The sequence below is a fragment of the Crocodylus porosus genome, unplaced genomic scaffold (assembly GCF_001723895.1).
Source record: "Crocodylus porosus isolate Cpor-Errol unplaced genomic scaffold, CroPor_comp1, whole genome shotgun sequence".
NCBI classification, from domain to species: Eukaryota; Metazoa; Chordata; order Crocodylia; family Crocodylidae; genus Crocodylus; species Crocodylus porosus.
The window spans coordinates 227,431,511-227,451,610 of NW_017728886.1; the positions used below are offsets into that span (position 1 = coordinate 227,431,511).

The following is a 20,100-nucleotide window of genomic DNA, read 5'->3' on the forward strand; positions in this document are numbered from 1 at the left end:
CTTTCTTATCATTCATGTGTTCACTGGAGTAGCACTTTTAATTTTCTTCAAGAACTTTTCCTTTGCATTCACAACTTGGCTAACTGTTTGGCGTAAGAGGCCTAGCTTTCGGCCTATCTCAGCTTTCGACATGCCTTCTTCACTAAGCTTAATCATTTCTAGCTTTTGATTTAAAGTGAAAGACGTGCGACTCTTCCTTTCACTTGAACACTTAGAGGCCATTGTAGGGTTATTAATTGGCCTAATTTCAATATTGTTGTGTCTCAGGGAATAGGGAGGCCTGAGGAGAGGGAGAGAGACGGGGGAACGGCTGGTCGGTGGAGCAGTCAGAACACACACAACATCTATTGATTAAGTTCGCCGTCTTATATGGGCGCGGTTCGTGGCGCCCCAAAACAATTACAATAATAACATCAAAGATCACAAATCACCATAACAAATATAATAATAATGAAAAAGTTTGAAATATTGCGATAATTACCAAAATGTGACACAGAGACACGAAGTGAGCAAATGCTGTTGGAAAAATGGCGCCTATGCAAAAATGGCGCCGATAGACTTGTTCAACGCAGGGTTGCCACAAACCTTCAATTTGTAAAAAACACAATATCTGCAAAGCGCAATAAAGCGAAGCACAATAAAATAAGGTATGCCTGTACATATATTTCTTTTTAAAACAGTAATAGTACTGTTTAGCTATGTGCCAATATGCTAAATGTATTTGGATTGTACGAAACCTACATTTGTATTCACCATAGCAGAAGTATAATAATCCTCAAACCCTTTGTTATGCAGTTACCCAAAACATCAGCTGTGTGTGCTGGCTGTTTTATATCTGTGGTAGGTAGTCAAGAAGGGCTGTTATTTCAGTTCATTTGGCTTATTTCCCAATATTTGCTCTTCTAACAGTGGGGGTCATGCCCTCCTGAGTACTGATCTGATTCCTTTCCCCTGCCCAATCTACTGTTCTGCTTTCTGCTCCCTGCTCAATTTGTTGCTCTGCTTTTTGCTCCCTTGTTAGAGCTCCCTGCCTGATGTGGTGCTGTTTTCTGCTGTGCTTTCTGCTCCCTTACCTAAGCTCCCTGTCAGACTTGCTGCTCTGTTTCCTGGTCCCTGCCTTCCTTTTCACTGTACTGTCTGTCCTCTCTCCCTGAATTGCCACGTGCCACACTGAATCTGCCCAAGCCATTTGTGGTGCACGTGCTTGCACCCACACTCTAACACACAAAGCTTGCTAGGCATGGACTATTCAGGATGTGGGCCATGTCCTAAGGCTGCTATTTAACTGTATAATCACTCTTCTTGATGTGACAACCTCACTATTGAAATAGTACCTTGGCAGTATTTTGTGGAGACTATACTTATTACTTGTTGCCTTATAGTAGGTCCCAAAGGTCCCAGTAGGTATCAGAGACCTATGTGAGACGATGCAGAGGGGGAAGGGGTAAACCACCTTTGGTGCCTCTCTTTGCTCATTGGTGTTATCATTCTACACATTTCTCCTTTCTTGTACATTTCTACATAGTGACTCTCTCCATTTATGGGCTGCATGCAAAGAGGTGCTGCATGCACAAAGCAGGTCCATGCCTGGGGCAGCTGCTAATGCGCAGGGCAGTGCTGGCTCCTGTCATGTTGATTGCAGTAGCACAGTCAGATGTCACAGCAACAGGTGCTGCTTTTGCATCTCCCTACAAAGAGGGAGCTGCTGCCCTGGTCATCCTCCCCCCGCCAATTAGAAACATAGGGCTGGAAGAGACCCCGAAGGATCATCGGGTCCAGCCCCCTGCATGAGCAGGAAAGACATCTGGAGTCAGGTGACCCCAGCTAGATGACCATCCAGTCTCCTCTGGAAGACCTCTAGGGTAGATGATTGTACCACCTCTGGGGGGAGTTTGTTCCATAGTCTGGACACCCTAGTTGTGAAGAAGTTTTTCCTAATGTTCAACCTGAAACGATCTTCCAGGAGTTTGTGGCTGTTGTTTCTAGTTTTCTCCCAGGGTGCCCTGGTGAACAGGTGTTCACCGAGCTCCTGATGTACGTCTCTGATATAGCGGTAAGCCACAGTCAGGTCCCCTCTCAGCTATGTCTCACACACATCACTGTCTCTTTGTACATATTTTTATGTACTTTTGTCCCTAGGACTCCTGGATTTCTCTGAGCTCATGAGAGTTTTATAATTCCCCTATGTGTGGATTTCTCTTTTCAGCTATAGTGCAGTCTGTTTAAGTAATGTACTGGCAGCTACAAATCCTCATTCCTAACGCTGGCTCCGTTACTGACTTCTTGTCTAATTATGCCTTTTTTACATACATAAAGATTACTTTCTTTCCCCTAGAACAGATCGGCATGGACTGGGGGGGCGGGGACTTGCTTTCCTATGTAGGTATTGGGACATGGTTCTTTTTCTAGGCTCTTCTGAGCATATATTAACCAACTGCTTCCCTGTTGTTGCAGTAGTAAGACATACACAGTGCCCACGCTTTTACCTATGGCATAGGCTTTTGCTGGTATCCATGTATTGTGCCTTGTAGTTATGTGCAATGCTTTGAAATGAAGATTTTAGTGATACCTTAAGTTAATAATTTCCTGTGAATATATGAGACTGGATTCAGGAGACCCAAAGGCCCATTGTAGTTCCATGGTCATTTGCCTCAAAGAAATGTTGGTTGTTTTAACTGGCTCACTAATTAACTTGCTTTAATTAATTAAATATAGCTATTATAGTCATAACACAATTTATACATTTATATTTAGCTAAATACGCCTAATTAACTAAATATAGCTTTAACTAAACAAGCTATTATATCCTTGAAGGAATGCTCCTATAATTAAACACTGCTTTGAAAATAAGTACGCAACGCTTGAATGGGAGGTACTGTTCATGGCTTGCTTGTTCTCCATAGCACATTTACTCTTGATGAATGTTCTGCCTCCAAGGCAGATAGGCATCTGTGTCTGTTCTTCAAGAAAGCCGTATTTATGAAAGGCACCTGAGAAGTTTTGCAAGGTTTGCTTATGTTTGCGCACCAGTTTCTCTGAGGCAACATTGCCAAAGAAAATGATATCCAATTTGATTTGTCTGGGGAATGAGTGACTTCAGAAATGTGTGTTTTCTGTGAATCATCCTCCTCTGTTTGGTTGCCTGTGACAAAGTCTCCAAGGTAGATATTTCAGCTGAAGTGCACTGAAGCAACTGGACCAGATATGAGGGATCTGAGGGAAATGAAGTACAAAACACGAGCGGGCCTGATAATCATATACCACTTATCCTTACCGGCAACAGCCACACAGTGACAAGGCTGAGATGTTATGCACCCATGGTGCTAAAGGATCGCTAAAGCATAATCAACCCAGAATAAACATGGAATTTGTCTCACACCATTCAACTTAACTAAAATCTAACTTTATTAATACATTAAAAGTAGTAACAGTTTCTACATAGAAAGAGGTAAAAAGAGTCCAGTGGTCTCACTTAATCCCAGATGTTACTCCACTTCACAGAAAAGGTGGCCAATTAGTTCCTGAAAGTAGAGGGTGCTCATTCGTGGGCAGTCTTTTTGGCTGTTATTCAGTCCAGATGTTGTTGGACGATGACACACACCCAGCTTCCGTGTTGCCCCCCTTTTATGCTTTTTCTTTAACTTTACAACTCTGATGACTCTTCAATTCTAGGTACTGCTGACTGGTTTCCCTGTGATCATCATACTGTTCATGTTTTTATCCCGTCAGCATATTGATTTGTTCCAACAAGCCCATCACATGCATACATCTTAATTTGGTCTTTCACCAGTGTCTTAATTTAGGCATGCCCCAGCCTCCTAATTTGGTCTGTTCATCAACTCTGGAAATTCCAAGGGCTGTGCCCCAACTGCACTGTCCAGTCAGTCACCTCTTATCACCCTTCATTAACATATCCAATCATGTCATCCCTCTGATTTAGTCAGTGAGTGCCAAGTTCAGTTAACTAGAGCTAGTAACAAGACTTACACTGTACATGCCTATGTTGATAATGCTGGAACATAAGCTCCCTGGGAAAGGTAGAAAACTGAAGAAGCATAACCTCTTGCTGAATTAGAGAGCCCAACACGGCTCATAGATAATTTTCACATGACAGGTCAAACTTGATTAGCTTCAGCTAGAAAAAAGCCTCTCAACCCTGCTAGATACTTCAGTAAGTTAACTAATAAATACAAGTGGGCATATTTTCTTGGACTGGGAGAAGGGATAAGACTCACAATGAGGTCTCTCAAAAGACCATTATCAGTAAGGTACCGTGCTACTCTGCTATGCCTTCTTATAGACCATTAATGAAAGTCAATAATCATTGGGCAAGTGACAACGTTTGCTACAGGGCTCCCATTAGCAAGATTCCTATTAATTTTTCTGATGCAGGATCAGGCCGGTACTGAACACTGGCTGCCTTGAGTAGCAAAAAGTTAGATGACAGATGTCCCAGGAATGTGTATTCTAGCCTGTCTCCTAGGCCTGTGTTCTGCAAATCAGCTTCAGTTAAGAAAGTCTGTAAAGGATCACTGATGTCTCACATATGGGTTTTCACATTTCTTCATCTATAAATCATGCTATAGTATTTTTGAATCATCATTTCCAATGAAGGCTAAAGTCAGAGACGGTAGCTTGTATAACCGAATCATTGAAAGGATATCTATTAGCATGGGTGATTGGTGCCTCCTGAGCCAGTCAGCAACTGGGGGAGCCCCTCCCCCCCCGCCAATCACACTGATGCGGGGGGAGAGGCATTTGCTGTGGCTGATCATGCTGACCTGGAAGTGCCAGCGGTGTGCCCAGAATTGCGAGGGGTGCTTCTCCTAGTGCCCCCACTCCCCAGCCAGTTGGGGGGCACCAGTGCTCCCACCTGCCCATCTCCTAAGTGGGGAATGCTGGTTATTAGTTATTACCAGTGCTCTCAGGGGGTGCATGTGCACCCCCTACGTGTTACCACTATTAATCCAGGAGTATCAACCTGTAACAGGGGACCCAAGCCCTGCTACTCAGACACAAGGGAGGAAGACTAAGATAGCACACCTGGAGCCTGTGCCATAATAGTTCACAGGAAGATGGAAAGCTCTGACAGATGTCATCCAGGAGAGGACTGTGAGATGGTGTTGGGAGAGGGGAGTGGGGATTAAAGTGGCCAGTCTGGGCAGAAGGAAAACATACCAGGGAGCCAGGGGCTCCTGTCAGTTTAAGAAGACAGAGTGGCTAAATCACTCACAGATGCTAATTAAGAGAGTGAAAACCCTTATGCACAGTGAGGAGGAAGGCAGGTGATTGATTGCAAGGAGCTGGGACTCCCAAGCACATAAGCCCAGCTCTGCAGCGGTGCAGAGAGAGGAGCTTTTTCAGGGAGGCAGGATGTGGGATGCAGTGTCCAGGGCAACAGAGGCTTCCTGTAAGCATGAGAAGGGACCCTAGTCCTGGGAGCTATGGTTTGTGGCAGGTAAGTTTTGTTTAGGTGGTAAGCGTGTGTTAGTAGTGCTAGTATATGTTTGCTTTTGTTCATTGTACAACCAGTGGACTGGATGTGGCTGAAAGAGTAGAAGAGGAGGCCACAGGTGTACTCCAGGGGCACCCAGCATAAAGACTTACCCTGAATCAGGAACAAAAAGGGCAGCTGAGCTGAACTGGGAGCAGCCTTACACTGGCTCAAGGGTACCAGGGGGGCTGGGACTGGAAGCAAGACAAGGCTGAGTGGCCAAGAGACTGGAGACACAGGCCAGCTAAGGTGAGAGTGCTGAAGCCTGAACCCAGGCATGATGATTGAGGCGGCCAGGGGCCAACCAAAGGCTGAGACTGGAAAGGCCAAGTTAGAAACAGTGGGCCTGGGTTGCCAGTTAGCAGCTGGTGATGCTGAGGCTTAACAAGGGATAAACAGGCAATGGAGTAACACCTGTGAGGCATGGGCCTACCTGTAGGGCAGAAGGAGGCCACAAATTGCCTTTAGGGCATGTAGGGCCTGAGCGAGCAAATAGTGAGAGAGCACCTAGGCTCACCAGCCCCCAAAGGCAGTCTCTCTTCATTACTTTCAAGAACAAAGCTTGGCAGGGTAGGAAGCAGGATGAGACCCTGAGAGGCAAGAACAAGAGCCCCAGGAGGGACAGGACAGGGAGGAAAGGTTGGGGTGTGGCGCTCTACATTAAGGAGGAACACACATCCTTGTCAAGTAACACAGGGTCAGAGGAGGGGTACACTGAAGTGCTCTAGGTTAGAATACAAGGCAGTCAAGGGGAAAGGGACTTAGTAGTGGGGGTCTACTACAGACCACCCAACCAAGGGGAAGAGCTAGACCAGGAATTCTTAAGTTGGCTCATGGAGGCAGTTAGGTCAAAAGACGTGCTCATCATGGGTGACCTGAACTTTCCAGACATCTGCTGGGAAGAGCAGTCAGCCAGGTCTGACCGCTCACATAGGTTCCTAGCCAAAATGCAGGACCTCCATCTAACCCAGGAGGTGCACAGCCCCACCAGGGGAGATGCCCTTTTGGACGTGGTGCTGGCCATGGGCAACAGTCTGGTGAGGGGGCTGCGGGTGATCGACCACCTGGGTGACCATGATCATCGCCTGCTGGAATTCACCATCCAGCGCAAGATGGCAAAGGTCTGCAGCAAGGCAGCAGCCTAGATTTCAGGAGGGTGGACTTCAATGAGCTAAGGAGAATAGTCAGGGAAGCACTGAGGTCACGGAGGGGAGGGGAGCCAGGTGTCCAAGAAGAGTGGTCACGCCTTAAGGAGACGATCCTCCAAGCCCAAAAGGTGACAATCTCTACGTGGATCAAAGGGGGCAAGAGCTCTTAAAAGCCCCCATGGCTCACCAAAAGCATCCGGGGGTGTCTCCTAACTAAAAGGGAGGTGTACACCCAATGGAAGGGAGGGGCCATCACGAGGGAGGACTATACTGTGGTTGCTCCGGGTTGCAGGGGGACAGTCAGGAAGGCCAAGGCAGAGATAGAACCTGGACTAGCTACCTGGATCAAGGACAACAAGAAGTCCTTTTTTAAATACATAGGGGGCAAAAAGAAGGTACTGGGTAACGTGGAGCCTCTGCAAGACACGCTAGGCAATGTGGTCGTCACACCAGATGACAAAGCTAACCTATTTAACAAACTACTTTGCCTCCATTTTCCTGAGCATGGAACCGAATCAGCCCCCCCCATCGGGACCCCCTCAGGCCCCAGGGGAGGCACAACTAGGCCAAGGGGCAGTGAGGATCTAGTCAGGAAACTTCTGGAGGGACTGGACGTATTTAAATCAGCTGGTCCGGATGATCTCCACCCCAGAGTGCTGAAGGAATTAGCTGAGGTCATTGCAAGACCCCTGGCATGGCTTTACGAGCATTCATGGTGCTCTGGTGTGGTGCCAGGGGACTGGAAGAGGGCCAGCGTCGTTCCCATCTTCAAAAAAGGGAGGAAGGAGGACCCAGGAAACTATAGGCCAGTTAGTTTTACCTCAATCCTGGGGAAGCTTTTTGAAAGAATTATCCTGGCACATGTTCATGAGGGGCCAGCAGAGGAGATTATGCTTGGGGGCAACCAACAGGGGTTCATTAGAGGCAGGTCCTGTCAGACTTTCTATGACCAGGTCATAAAATCCTTAGATGCAGGGGTAGCAGTGGACATAGTCTTCCTGGACTTTAGGAAGGCCTTCAACACTGTTTCTCACCCCATTCTCATTAAAAAAACTTGGGGACTGTAGTGTCGACACCTACACAGTCAAATGGGTCGTAGTGGATGGGTCATTTTCAGCCTGGAGGGATGTGGGCAGTGGGGTTCCGCATGGCTCGGTCCTCGGGCCGCACTGTTCAACATCTTCATCAGCAACTTGGACGAGGGGGTAAAAAGCACCCTGTTCAAATTTGCTGATGACACCAAGATGTGGGGGGATGTGGGCACGCTAAATGGGAAGAATAGGCTACAATCAGAACTAGACAGGTTACAGGGGTGGGCAGATGAGAATAGGATGGGATTGAACACTGACAAGTACAAGGTGATGCACCTGGGGAGGAGCATACCTACAGGCTGGGGAACCTCCCTTCTTGTCAGTGCAGAGACAGAAAAGGATCTCGGAGTCATCATTGATGCCAAGATGAACATGGGCCGACAGCGTGGGGATGCAGTCAGGAAGGCCAACTGTACCTTGTCATGCATCCACAGATGCATCTCAAGCAGGTCCAAGGAGGTGATCCTCCCCCTCTGTGCGGCACTGGTCAGGCCGCAGCTGGAGTACTGCATCCGGTTCTGGGTGCCCCACTTCAAGAGGGATGTGAACAACATGGAGAGGGTCCAGAGAAGGGCCACTCACAGGCCCTACAAGGAGAGGCTACGGGACCTGAACCTGTTCAGCCTCCACAAGAGAAGGCTGAGAGGGGATCTAGTGGCCTGTTACAAACTAGTCAGAGGGGACCAGCAGGGACTGGGGGAGTCCCTGTTCCACCGAGCACTACCGGGGTGACTAGGAATACCGGTCACAAGCTGGCAGAGGGTAGATTCAGACTAGACAACAGGAGGCGCTAATTCACAGTCAGGACGGCTAATATCTGGAACCAACTTCCAGGCGAAGTGGTGCTGGCTCCTACCCTAGGGGTGTTTAAGACGAAGCTAGATGAACACCTTGTTGGAGTCGTTTGACCCCAGTACTTTTTCCTGCTAAGGCACGGGGTCGGACTTGATGATCTGCCAAGGTCCGTTCTGACCCTACAAACTATGAAACTATGGCTAGCCACTAAGGGGCATCATTGGAGCCCTTGGGCACCAATCCGGTCACACAACCCCTCACCTCGCCCCCTGGCACCAGTGGAGGTTAGTACAGTCCTTGTTTGTCCCTCACTGCTGATGCATGTCGCCAATGGGTCTCTGTGCTCTGGATTTCAGCAGTGGGTCCCATCCCCAAATCCCCTGCTCTTCTACAAACCCCACGGGCACAGCTCTACAGGCCAGATCTGGCTTGCAACTCTTAAGTTTGACACCCTGTATTAAGTAATTTATGTTTGAAACAGATTTGTTAAATGCATAAATAAGTCTTGTTCTCAGTACATTCAACATTTGAGATACTCTGTATATAATGCCAAATGGCAGATGTAGCTATTGAAACATATGTTTATGGAAATTCTGTCACAGAAAATTGCCTGTCTAAGTCAAAACATTGTCAGCTTCACTTTTTGGCTTCTTGTAGTCTTTTATGTTTTATTTTGATCATAATTGTGAGTACAGGAAACCCTCTGTATTCGCGGGTTCAGCATTCACGTTTTCAAATATTCACGAATGCTGAACCCATATTTTAAATACACTTTAAACACTTACCGGAGCTCCTTGGGAGCTCCGCGCTTGCTGGCACTGGGCTCCCGCTAGGGCTGTGCTCCCTTCCCCCCTTACCCCCAGATGCCAGGGGCACTGCGTTCATGAACACAGTTCCCTATTTGTGGATTTCGCCACTTGCGGGGATCACGGGAGCGTATCCCCCATGAATGGCGAGGGTCATCTGTATATACAGCTAAACTAAAACCACTCTCAGGTCTTCTTCACACTAAGGGTAAAGATTTTTGCCTTGCAGGACCAATGTGTTCTCAATAGAAATGGGTAGGCCAGGTTCCGGCCTCATTTTATACTCATGCGAGTCATAATAATAACCCCATTTAAATTGGATGTTAGTCCAGGTTTTAGTGGTGTGGCAGAGCTGTCTTTGAGCCTTGTTCAGATACACAAAACCAAATTCAAGAGCAAGTCATAAAACAAAAGGCAAGGAATCAAATGTATTAGCTTATGGCTTTTGTTTACAAGATCTCTTGAATTAAGTTTGTGAAACTGCTCTGGAGCAAATTTTAAGAGACATGGCATACTTTATCATTTTCCCCATAATTGTTTCTCATGCACTTTGCTGGGGACAGAATTCCACTTGTGACCTTGTCTCTTCAGGCCTTTTCTGTGTCCCTGGAATTAAATGCGTGTGCCTGACCTTTTAATCATCTTGTGTGTTAATGATATATAAGCCCCTGTATAAGCTCCTAGTCCTATTACATTACACCTTTTTATTGATTCCTTCTGAGTTTTGAATCATCCATCTAGATTTCATCACTTCTCTATTTTGCATTCAGTTAATGTTCAGATTAAATGGTGTGGGGGGAGGTGTAACTCTACTGACCGTAGCATCATTCTGCTGTGCACAACTTCTGTCTCAAATTGCTTCAGCAGTCCAGTTTCTCAGGTTTTGAATTTAAAAATCTGTATCTTAATTGCTATATAGCAGTTAAGCTACCCCACTCAGGCCCTGCCCAATCCCTCTTGTACTGTACTTAAAGATCAGTCTCTGAAAGCTCACATTAATTACGTTTACAGCTTCTATATTCTCTCTGAATTCTGGCAGTAACAAAAATCAAGCAAAAAATTCATGTTGTGGATTATTGATTAAAACTTTTTTATGCAGGTGTTCCTATAATGTTACTGGATATGAAAGTTATAAGTTAATGTATTCTGTGCTTTATAGTCTCAATAACTACCATATTTAGTGTTCAAAATTATACAGAACACTTTAAAAAATAACCCATTTTTGGATACTGCAGTCTTTGGAAGACTATAGTGATAGTGACAAATTGCTACTATCATTATGAAGATAAACACCAATTGCAAGCTAAATCTGTTCATTACCAGAGTAGTTTTCTATTTCTTGAAAATTCAAGATGAGTCTATGCAGGTGAAGATTCCACCTTGCTTCAGAAATACTGCACCCCCCCCCCACTCATGTATTAAAAACGTTCCCCCTAAGACATAATATTTGTAAGGCAGTGGTCTGTGTCCTACCATCATTTTCAGATACAAGTATATTCTAGCTATCACTCTCCCTGGAGATAGAGACCCAAAATTACAAACGTTGGGATTCAAAGCTTCTAATAAGAAAAAAAATTCTTTGAAGGCAGTTGTTGGTAGGTCACTCTGCAATGCAGGATGGCCTTTAAGAATTACCTTAGAATGCTTGGAGGTGGGTTCAGTTATCCAGGCTGTTTGCTCATCACATCTAGTTGTCCTTAGCAATAAGTTCTTCGCAACTGTGCCAAATAGCATCTTGGAAGATATTAAAAGTCTATTTTTGAAATGTTCCAGTCTGAAAAAAATGCTCAGAATTTGATGCCTTGTCAGTTTTTTTTGTTTTTGTTTTTGTTTTTTGGTGGAGCGGGGGTTATTGTTGCCAGCAAAGTAGAGAAATTCTTTGATGTGCACTGCATTTTCATTATAAGGAAGTGCAGTTCAGTTCAAATAGAGGTATGTCATGGATCACCACCAACTCCTTTTCCCAAAGGAGTGCAAACATCCTAAACAGCACATCTAACTGCTTGGCGCCAAACACACTGTCTTTATTGTGTCACTACAGTTCATAGAAGTCATAGAAAATTAGGGTTGGAAAGGAGGTCATTTAGTTCAACACCCTGTTCAAAGCAAGACCATCCCTGACTAAATCATCCCAGCCAAGGCTTTGTCTAGACTGGTCTTAAAAACCACCAAGGGTAGAGATTCCACTACCTCTCTGGGTAACACATTTCAGTGTTTTACTACCCTCCTAGTGAGAGAGATTTTCCTAATATCTAACCTAAACTTCCCTTGATGCAGCTTGAGACCATTGCTCCATGTTCTGTCATCTGCCACTGCCGAGCACCATCTATCTAGCTCCATCCTCTTTGTAACCACTCTTCAAGTAGTTGAAGGCTGCTATTAAATCCCCCCTCAGTCTTTTCTTCTCCAGACTAAATAAGCCCAGGACTCTCAGCTTCTCCTCATAAGTCATGTGCCTCAGTCCCCTAACCATTTCTGTTTCCCTCTGCTGGACTCTTTCCAATTTATCCACATCGTTTCTATAGTCGGGCGGTGGGGGGCAAAACAGGACACGGTACTCCAGATGTGGCATCACCCTGTGTGAATAATCACTTCCCTTGAGCTGCTGGCTATGCTCCTACTAATGCAGCCCAGTATACCATTCTCTCTGTTCTTTCAGTCTGTCCTCCCCGGGACTATGAAGAGGAAAGCCTGGAGGAAGAGCCTGGAAAATTTAAGAGTCCTTGCACAATGGAGGCCAGGCAGAACTTTGGGTCCAGGGGGATACAGGGCTTCTTTTCGGGGAGTCCCAAGGTAGAGCTACCCCTCAAAAGCAGCACTGATCTACAGTAAGGTGATTCTTTGGAACATAAATAGATCAATACTAAAGCCAGGAAGAAAGTGAAATTTTCATTTGAAAAATGCCATCATCTTAGGGGAAAAGTTTCATAGTTGTTAGGGTTGGAAGGGACCTCAGTAGATCATCGAGTCTGACCCCTTGCCCTGGGCAGGAAAGAGTGCTGGGGTCATATGACCCCAGCCAGGTGTTTGTCTAGTTTCCTTTTAAAGACTCTCAAGGTAGGGGAGAGCATCACCTCCCTTGGAAGTCCATTCCAGATTCTGGCAACCCTCACCATAAAGAAGTTCTTCCTGATGTCCAACCTAAATCTGCTTTGTCAGTTTGTGGCCGTTGTTCCTGGTTATTGCAAGGGGTGCCCTGGTAAACAGAGCATCTCCTGTTTCTTGTTGCCCACCTCCCCCCTTCCCCATGAATTTGTAAATGGCCACAAGATCCCCTCTCAACCTTCTCTTGTGGAGGCTGAAGAGATCCAGGTCCCTCACTCTGTCCTCATAGGGCTGTACCTGCAGGCTCCTAACCATATGAGTGGCTCTCCTCTGGACCCTTTCAAGGTCACCCACATCCCTCTCGAAGTGCAGTGCCCAGAACTGGATGCAGTACTCCAACTGCAGCCTGACCAATGCTGTAGAGGGGAAGTATCACCTCCCTGGACCTGTTCATGACCTGCTAATGCATGATAGAGTGCAGTTAGCTTTACCGATTACTTCATCATATTGACAGCTCATTCATCTTAGTCAACTATGACTCCGAGATCCCTTTCTGCCACTGTGCTGCTGAGAAGGTCACCCTCTAGCCTATAGATACTTTAGTGATTCCTTCTCCCTAGTTGCAGCACTTTGCACTTGTGTGACAGGGAGCAATCTTGGGGCCAGGTCTCATGCCAGCCTTCCCACCTGTCTCTCTGGGGCAGTCTTACCTGCCACGATTTGTTGTTTCCATAAACTGATGGTATAACACAAGAAGCTGCCCATTCTCTGCCCCAATGCCAGAGGGCGCTATTTGCGGCTCCATACCTCTCCTACACTGCAGCCCATGCCTTGCATATGGCATCACAGTTCTTAGCATCTCTGGCCCCATAATCCTCCAGTCTGAACCCCAACTGAATCCCTCCTATTGGGTGACCTACTCTGCCCTTATTCTAGGCTGCCTAGCTCCCTGCACTCTTTCCCTCTTTCAGGTGTGCCCCCCTCCCCTCCCCTGGTACCTTTGGCCACACATGCCCTGGCCTCACCTCTAAGGCCAGTCAGAACCCCAGGCCCTTGGCTCTGGGCATCCCTTGAGTGGCCCCTGGCCCTTCCGACCTTTCTGGTCCTAGCCCCAGCATTGACCAGTCAAGGATGCCTCAAGTCAGGCTTCTGAGCCTCTAGCCCACACTCGCATTGGTCCACATTCTTGGGCCTACTATGGGGTTTCTCATCCAGTTGTGGGAGCTGAGGTGATAAAGGCACCCCAACCCACTTTTCACCAGAGTGGTAACTGGCCTGGCATTTCCTGGGGGCTCCCATGCCACTAGGATCCCCACCAGGCCACCCATCCCTGGCAGGATGCAGTTTTAGGTTATTCTCAGGACCAAGAACCTCCAAGCTATCCCCATAAACTCTTGCCCTTACCTCCTGGTAGTTCGTGCTGCAGCTTAGCTAGGCAATGTTTCTGCCTGGGCTGGCAGCAGCAGACTGCAGCCTTTATATACTAAGTTCTCAAAATGGCTGTTGCTATCGGGCACCTGTTGGATGCCTGACCCAGCCCTTTCCGTCAGCTTTTAAAGTAGCAGGCACCAAAAGTGCCCTGCCACAACTTGTCTTTGTTGAACTGCATCCTATTCTTTTCTGCCCACTTTTTCCAGCCTGGCCAGGTCCGCCTGGATTTGATCCTGTCCCACTAGCGTGTTTACTTCACTCCATAATTTTGTGTCATCCATGAATTTGGACAGAGTGATCTCCATGCCTTCATCCAAGTTGCTAATGAGAAACTGAATAGCACAGGTCCAAGGACTGGGCCATGGGGGACTCCATTGCCCACAACTTTCCAGGTCAATACCAACCTGTCCACCATCACTCTCTGGGTGCAACTCTTAAGTCAATTTGCCACTCACCTGACCATGTAATCATCTATGTTATGGCCTCTCAGTTTGTTTATGAGAACGATTATAAACACGCTGATATACAAAACAAAGTGTTTCAGTTTGGAACAAAAACAGAAGAAATTTCAACATTTGAAAGAAATTCTGAGAATCTGAAACTCAAAAGGTTTTAACTAATATCTGAATACTGGTCAAAAAAAACCCTGAAAAGTTTATTCAAAAGCAACAAATTCCAGCAAGTAATTTTGATTTTTACCAAAACACATTTTTGATGAAAAACTGTTCCATCCTAAGTTTCAACTGGGTCTATTAAATAGTTTAAAGAGAATCAGATATGTGTTCTCCTCACAGAGTCTCCCTGGAGTCTGCAGCTCCCTGGGCTCGGGATCAGAAATTACACATACACTGGTATAAGTGATTGGAAACCAGTTCAAATCTATAACACAACTGAAGTTCACTACACATAAACCACTTTCAAAATAGCTGAAACCAGTTTAAGATAAACCTGGATGGATGTAATATCACACTTAACTGATTTAGGTTAAATTGGTTTATTGAACTTCTGTCCCAGATCCCCTCTAGATTCAAATTAACTCACAGACCTCCAGAATCCCAGGATGCTTTGCACCAACCCTGCAACCCCCTGTTTGCAGAGTGGGCTGGTTAGTTTTGACCTATGCTGTCTGCTTCAGACCAGCAACAAGGTGTGCTCTAGAACTGCCCCTCCCTCCCCCCCAGTTTCTGGCTGGAGCCACTGCAGGCATGTGGCTGTATTTCCAGAATCAAAAGTGAATGTCTGTTCACTTGCTTATCAGTTCAGTCTATGCAGTTTAGGCTAACCTATGCAGATTAAATCAGTTCAACCTCCAGTGCCCTCCTCCACTCCCTGCCCTTTGCTGTCCCATGTGCAGGCAGGTCCCCCAAGCAGCCTGAGGAAGGATGCTTTGTGGCAAGCTGGGCAGAGCTACAGCAGCCACCATTGGGCAGGGAGGAGGAGTAGCGGGAAGCCTGCTCCACTAGTGGTGGTACAACAAGTGCTGCAGAAGAGGCTTCCCATCAACTCTTAATAGCTCCTCCTGAGGGCTATTCAGGCAGCATCTGCTCCTGAGTCTTTTGACAGAGCCCAGAGCAGCAACTTAAGAGAAATACATTTTTTTTAAACAATTTCCTCAGCACATCTCCTGGCATGCCTAGCAACATGTCTCTACGTGCTATTAATTGGTGCATGCCAGGGGTTGCCTACCCTTGTCTTATCACATAATATGGAGTACCTGGTATAATTCAGACCAGTCAAACTCAAAAGGGGTCTGCTGGTCTTAATCCAATATGATAGAGGTTAGAAACCATTTATTCTGAACACCCTACTGCAGTTTTTCTAAATACTTCTATTCTGTGCAGGCTGACCATATATCTTGTTTCTTCTGTGCATTATCCTTTTTTAAACGCTTGTCCTGGACATCCTGTCAGCTTGGTCAAATGAATACTTTTTCCACCCCCATTTTCAGTAGGAATGCAGCAGCAGCAGCAGTGCTCTCCAGCCAAGGTGTAAGCACTCTGCACACCTCCCTTCTACCTATCTCCTGCTCTGCAGGCTGAGAGTTATACTACATTACTTGGGGTGTGCTACAACCAGAGTGTACTAACTGAGCTTCCAATGTGTACTACATTATTGAAAAAATGTGAGGAGCTGGCAGAAAGCTGTTTTCCTATCCCAGGAAATTTCAAGATTTAAAAAATGTTGCTATTCCACATTAGGGGGGAAAAAAGATCCTTTGAAGTTTACTTATAAAAAAAACAGACAAGAAGATCTGCTGATTCAGATCTAGTTTGCTATATGCTACTGTGCCCTAACTGCCAGGCTGTTGGCTACTGGGCTATGGGTCTCTCTGAAAATCCATTCTGGACTTGACAAAACTTCTACTGAAATCAACCTGTTTTTTCAAGAAGTTCCAGTTTTGACATTTTCTTGACAAAAAGAGTTTCACTGAATATAATCTGTTATTAAGGTTCCAAATTAAATCAATTTGAATGTTTAATCCCATGGTTCTATTTACAAGACTTCCTGTAGATGAATTAATATTAAAAAAGGTGAAACAAGCTATACCGGTAACTGTGTTTCCTTTTCCTCTTTGTTTCAGATGATGGAAAACTGTCATTTGAAGAATTCAAAGCCTACTTTGCTGATGGAGTTCTGAGTGGAGGGGAACTACATGAGCTTTTTCATACCATTGACACACACAATACTGAGTATGTGTCCCCTTTTCTCAGCTTGTGCTACAGCTTTTTGTGAGGGACTGCAGGTTTTATTGTGCTATTCCTGTGTTAACTGTGTTCATGCTGTTATAATATTGTGTGACTCAGTTTATCTCATTAGCCTGTGTACAGAGAATGAAGGGTTAAGCACCAGGGCTGACTACATAGAGGACAAGACAAGATGGATCTTTAGCATCAGAAGTCTTGAATGTCTTTGATGTATCAATGAAGGTGAGATGCTCAACATCCATCCAGGAAGTGTCCTGATAAACATGACAATGGGGGAGCAGACTGGGGGAAGCAGTCTGTAAGAGCAGGGTCTGGAGACTGAGACAAGCGCAGGTAGTTTGGGGAGATGGAGTGGTCCAGACTGGGGACAGAAAGACTACTTAACCCCTTTGGAGGGACACAGAGAACCTCTGGATGGGTAGCTTTCGCCTCAGTAAGTGCATTTACTGAAGAGACTATCTGCTGTGCTGTTTGGATGTTTGTATTGTGCCCTCCCAACAGGAGGCAAAGTCTTTTCTCAGTAGTAGAACTGGATACTTGTTTGGATGAGTTAGAACTAGGGAGAACCAGAAAGGATTGAGGGACCTCACCCTTGGAAGGAGCCTAGGCTCCCCCTGTTGCTTCAGAAGCCATGCCTGAGTTGGCTTCAAGGGGTCCTCTCAGAGACCAGACAAGACTGTCATGGTCCTGAGCATGCATCCTCCTGGAGGGCACTCTGACATCTATATTTGAAAGTCAGCTGAGTTCTTGCAAGAGACTTGAGCCATTTTTACAAAACAGTCCAAATGAGACCTTCATTGCCTGTTCAGAAATACAGGCTTTCATTCTTCAGAATATGAAGTGGGAATCTGACATATTTTCTCCTAGAAGGGCAGGATACAGTGGTGGAAGGAAGATAGGAAGAGCCCTAGACTGGTGTGGCTTTGTTAGGCCAGCAATGCAGTTTGCAGGGTGGATGCGTGACTCCTCCCTTTTCCACCAAAATGGCCCAGTGCCTGACCTTGTTATGCCAGATGTTGATCAGAGAACTTGACCTTATATATTTAGCCTTACAGTACTGCAGGTCCTAAGCAGTAGTGGAAAAGAAAAAAAGTTATTATCCAGCACATCTTTGGTGCACTAAGGAGAAAGAAAGCTGGTGTTCTTAATCATGCTTTGTAGGCTAAGTACACACAGTCAAAAGCCTGAGGCTGAATGATTCAGTCTTTGCAGGTTAGTCTAAACTGCAAAGACTGAACCAATAAGCAAATGAACAGACATTCACTTTTGATTCAGGAAATGCAGCCACATGTCTGCAGTGGCTCAAGCCAGAAGCTAGGGGGTGTTAAAGCATGGCTCTCTGGCACGTAGGTAGCATGGGCTGTGGCCCCTTCTTCATATTACCTCTGAGGTCTCTGGGATTTGCAGTCCACAATGACAGCAGCAGGACTCTGCATGGTTGTTCATTACTTCCTCTTCCTGCTTCCAGGTGCCTCTGGGATTTAGTCCACAATCACAGCCAGCACTAAGTAAACAGAACAGGGCAGCTCTGTACTTGGGGGAAGGAAAGTTTAACTCTTCTCCCTGTCCCCAGTTCCCAGCAGAAGTTTGCTGGAGGAGTGAGGGGCAGTGGCCCAGCCAGTGAACCAGCCCTCAGTGCTCCAGCTTGGGAGCAGAGGGGCAGGGCCAGACTTGCTCTCTGGACCATACAGCACAGGCCAACCCAAGACTGCAAAATGGTGGGATGCTGGGGTACTCTGATTTAACCTAAACCAGGAAGGGGTCTGGGACAGAAATTTCATAAACCAGCTTGACCTAAATCAGTTAAGTCTGATACTACATTCAACCAGGTTTATCTTAAACCAGTTTCAGCCATTTTGGCTAGGGACAGAAGTTGCATATAAACTGGTTTAAGTGATCAGAAACTAGTTTAAACGTGTAACAGAACAGAAGCTCAGTGCACATAAACCAGTTTCAAAATGGCTTAAACTGGTTTAAACTAAACCTGGTTGAATGTAGTATCAGACTTAACTGATTTGGGTGAAACTGGTTTTAGGACACTTCTGTCCCAGAACACTTCCTGGCTCAAGTTAAATCACAGCCCCCAGCATGCTTTCCAGTCCTGGGCTGGGCTGTCTGCTTCAGAGAGCAGGGCTGGCCCTGCCCCTCTGCTCCCTAGCTGAAGCAGTGAGGGCTGGCTTACAAGGGGGTTGTGTGTCACAGGCGAGCTGGGCACTGTGAGTGTATCAGTTTAGTTGCAGGCTGACTGGGTGCTGCAACTGTATCAGCCACTGGGCTGTTCTGGTTTGCGATTGAGGAGGCAGTGTTGGGAGTGAAACAAAGGCAAATTTATTATAGCTTACACACACAATAGTTAACAGAAAGATAAATGGGACAAGCTTATAATGCAGTGTTAAAGAGCTAATAGTAAATAATAACAACAGATAGATGGAACAATCTGTCGCAGGCCAACTGGGCACTGAGAGGGTATCAGCCACTGGGCTGTTCAAAACAACAGATAGACAGACATGGGTTGGCAACTTATTGATAGTCCCTCAATGCCAGGTGCTCGCCAAGTGATTCCAGTGAAGTTAGGTGTCCCCGATTGACACTGTCAGAGGGATTACCGGGGAAGGTCCCTTGATCAGGAGCCGATCCTCACTCACACCAGGAGTCCAGAGTCTGGGCTTGGAAAAGCAATGACCGATGTGTTCCCTCCTTCCTGGTGGTCACCTGACACGCTTTTTATTCCTAATCTTATGCTAATCTGTTGGTTTTAAAGCCACTCACAATCTTGCCCTATAGCTGTTACTCTATGGGATTGAAAGGTGTTAAAAATTATCATAAAAGGTTACTACCCAGACTTGCGTTTGTCCAATAAGCAAATTACAAAGCAGCATTTTTAGGTGTGAAATGAACGTTACTAAACCCAACCCTTTTAGGTTTTTCTGAATATGCTTTCTTGGGACATGTTTTCCTGGAATGTGTTGGGTGTGCCAGGTGGTTGGATCCAGTTTTTATCATCAAGGCTGAACCCTGAGCAAAAACCATTAGGTCAGCTAATCTTGCAGCTACAACTTCGCCTTTGGGGCCCAGTCAGTTCCACAAACAGTTAGTTTTATCATTTTGGTTAAACTTATGACAGACAAATTACATGTGCGAGTTACGAACTTACAAGCTTTATATTAGCTAATATTGCCTATGAGGTAAAATACAAAATTCCTCCAAGAAGCACATATTTATTGCTTATTAATCCCTCTGGTTCTGGATGTCACAGTTGTGTGAGGACAAACCCAGCTGGGGATGCAGTTCAGTCTACAAGTGTGTGTGTGTGGGGGAGGGGGACTGCTCCCCAGGCAAACCCCAGCTGGGATCTGGGGCCAGGGAGGGGGATTAAACACCCTGTCGCAGAGCTCAAAGGTGCCCTGTGGCTGAGAGCAGAAACGGCTCGGGAGACACCCCTAGTGGCGGGAAGGGGAAGGTCAGCTGCCAGTCACCAGGACTGTGCAGGTGCTGGTTGCTAGGTCAACCAGGGAAACCTAGAGACAGGAAGGGGCGGAGCTTAGCCCTTCTTAAGCCCAAGCAGGAGGCCAGGAGGGCAGTTTC

At 46.1% G+C, this 20,100-nt stretch overlaps 1 protein-coding gene across 1 annotated transcript in view; it reads left to right on the forward strand.

Moving 5' to 3' along the window:
* Nucleotides 1-20,100, forward strand: part of NECAB1 (N-terminal EF-hand calcium binding protein 1) — a 123,181-nt gene that overhangs the window by 25,562 nt on the left and 77,519 nt on the right. The window contains exon 3 of the mRNA XM_019550306.1: nt 16,392-16,500. Coding sequence (XP_019405851.1) covers nt 16,392-16,500 — 109 coding nt within the window. The remainder of the gene's footprint in view (nt 1-16,391; nt 16,501-20,100) is intronic.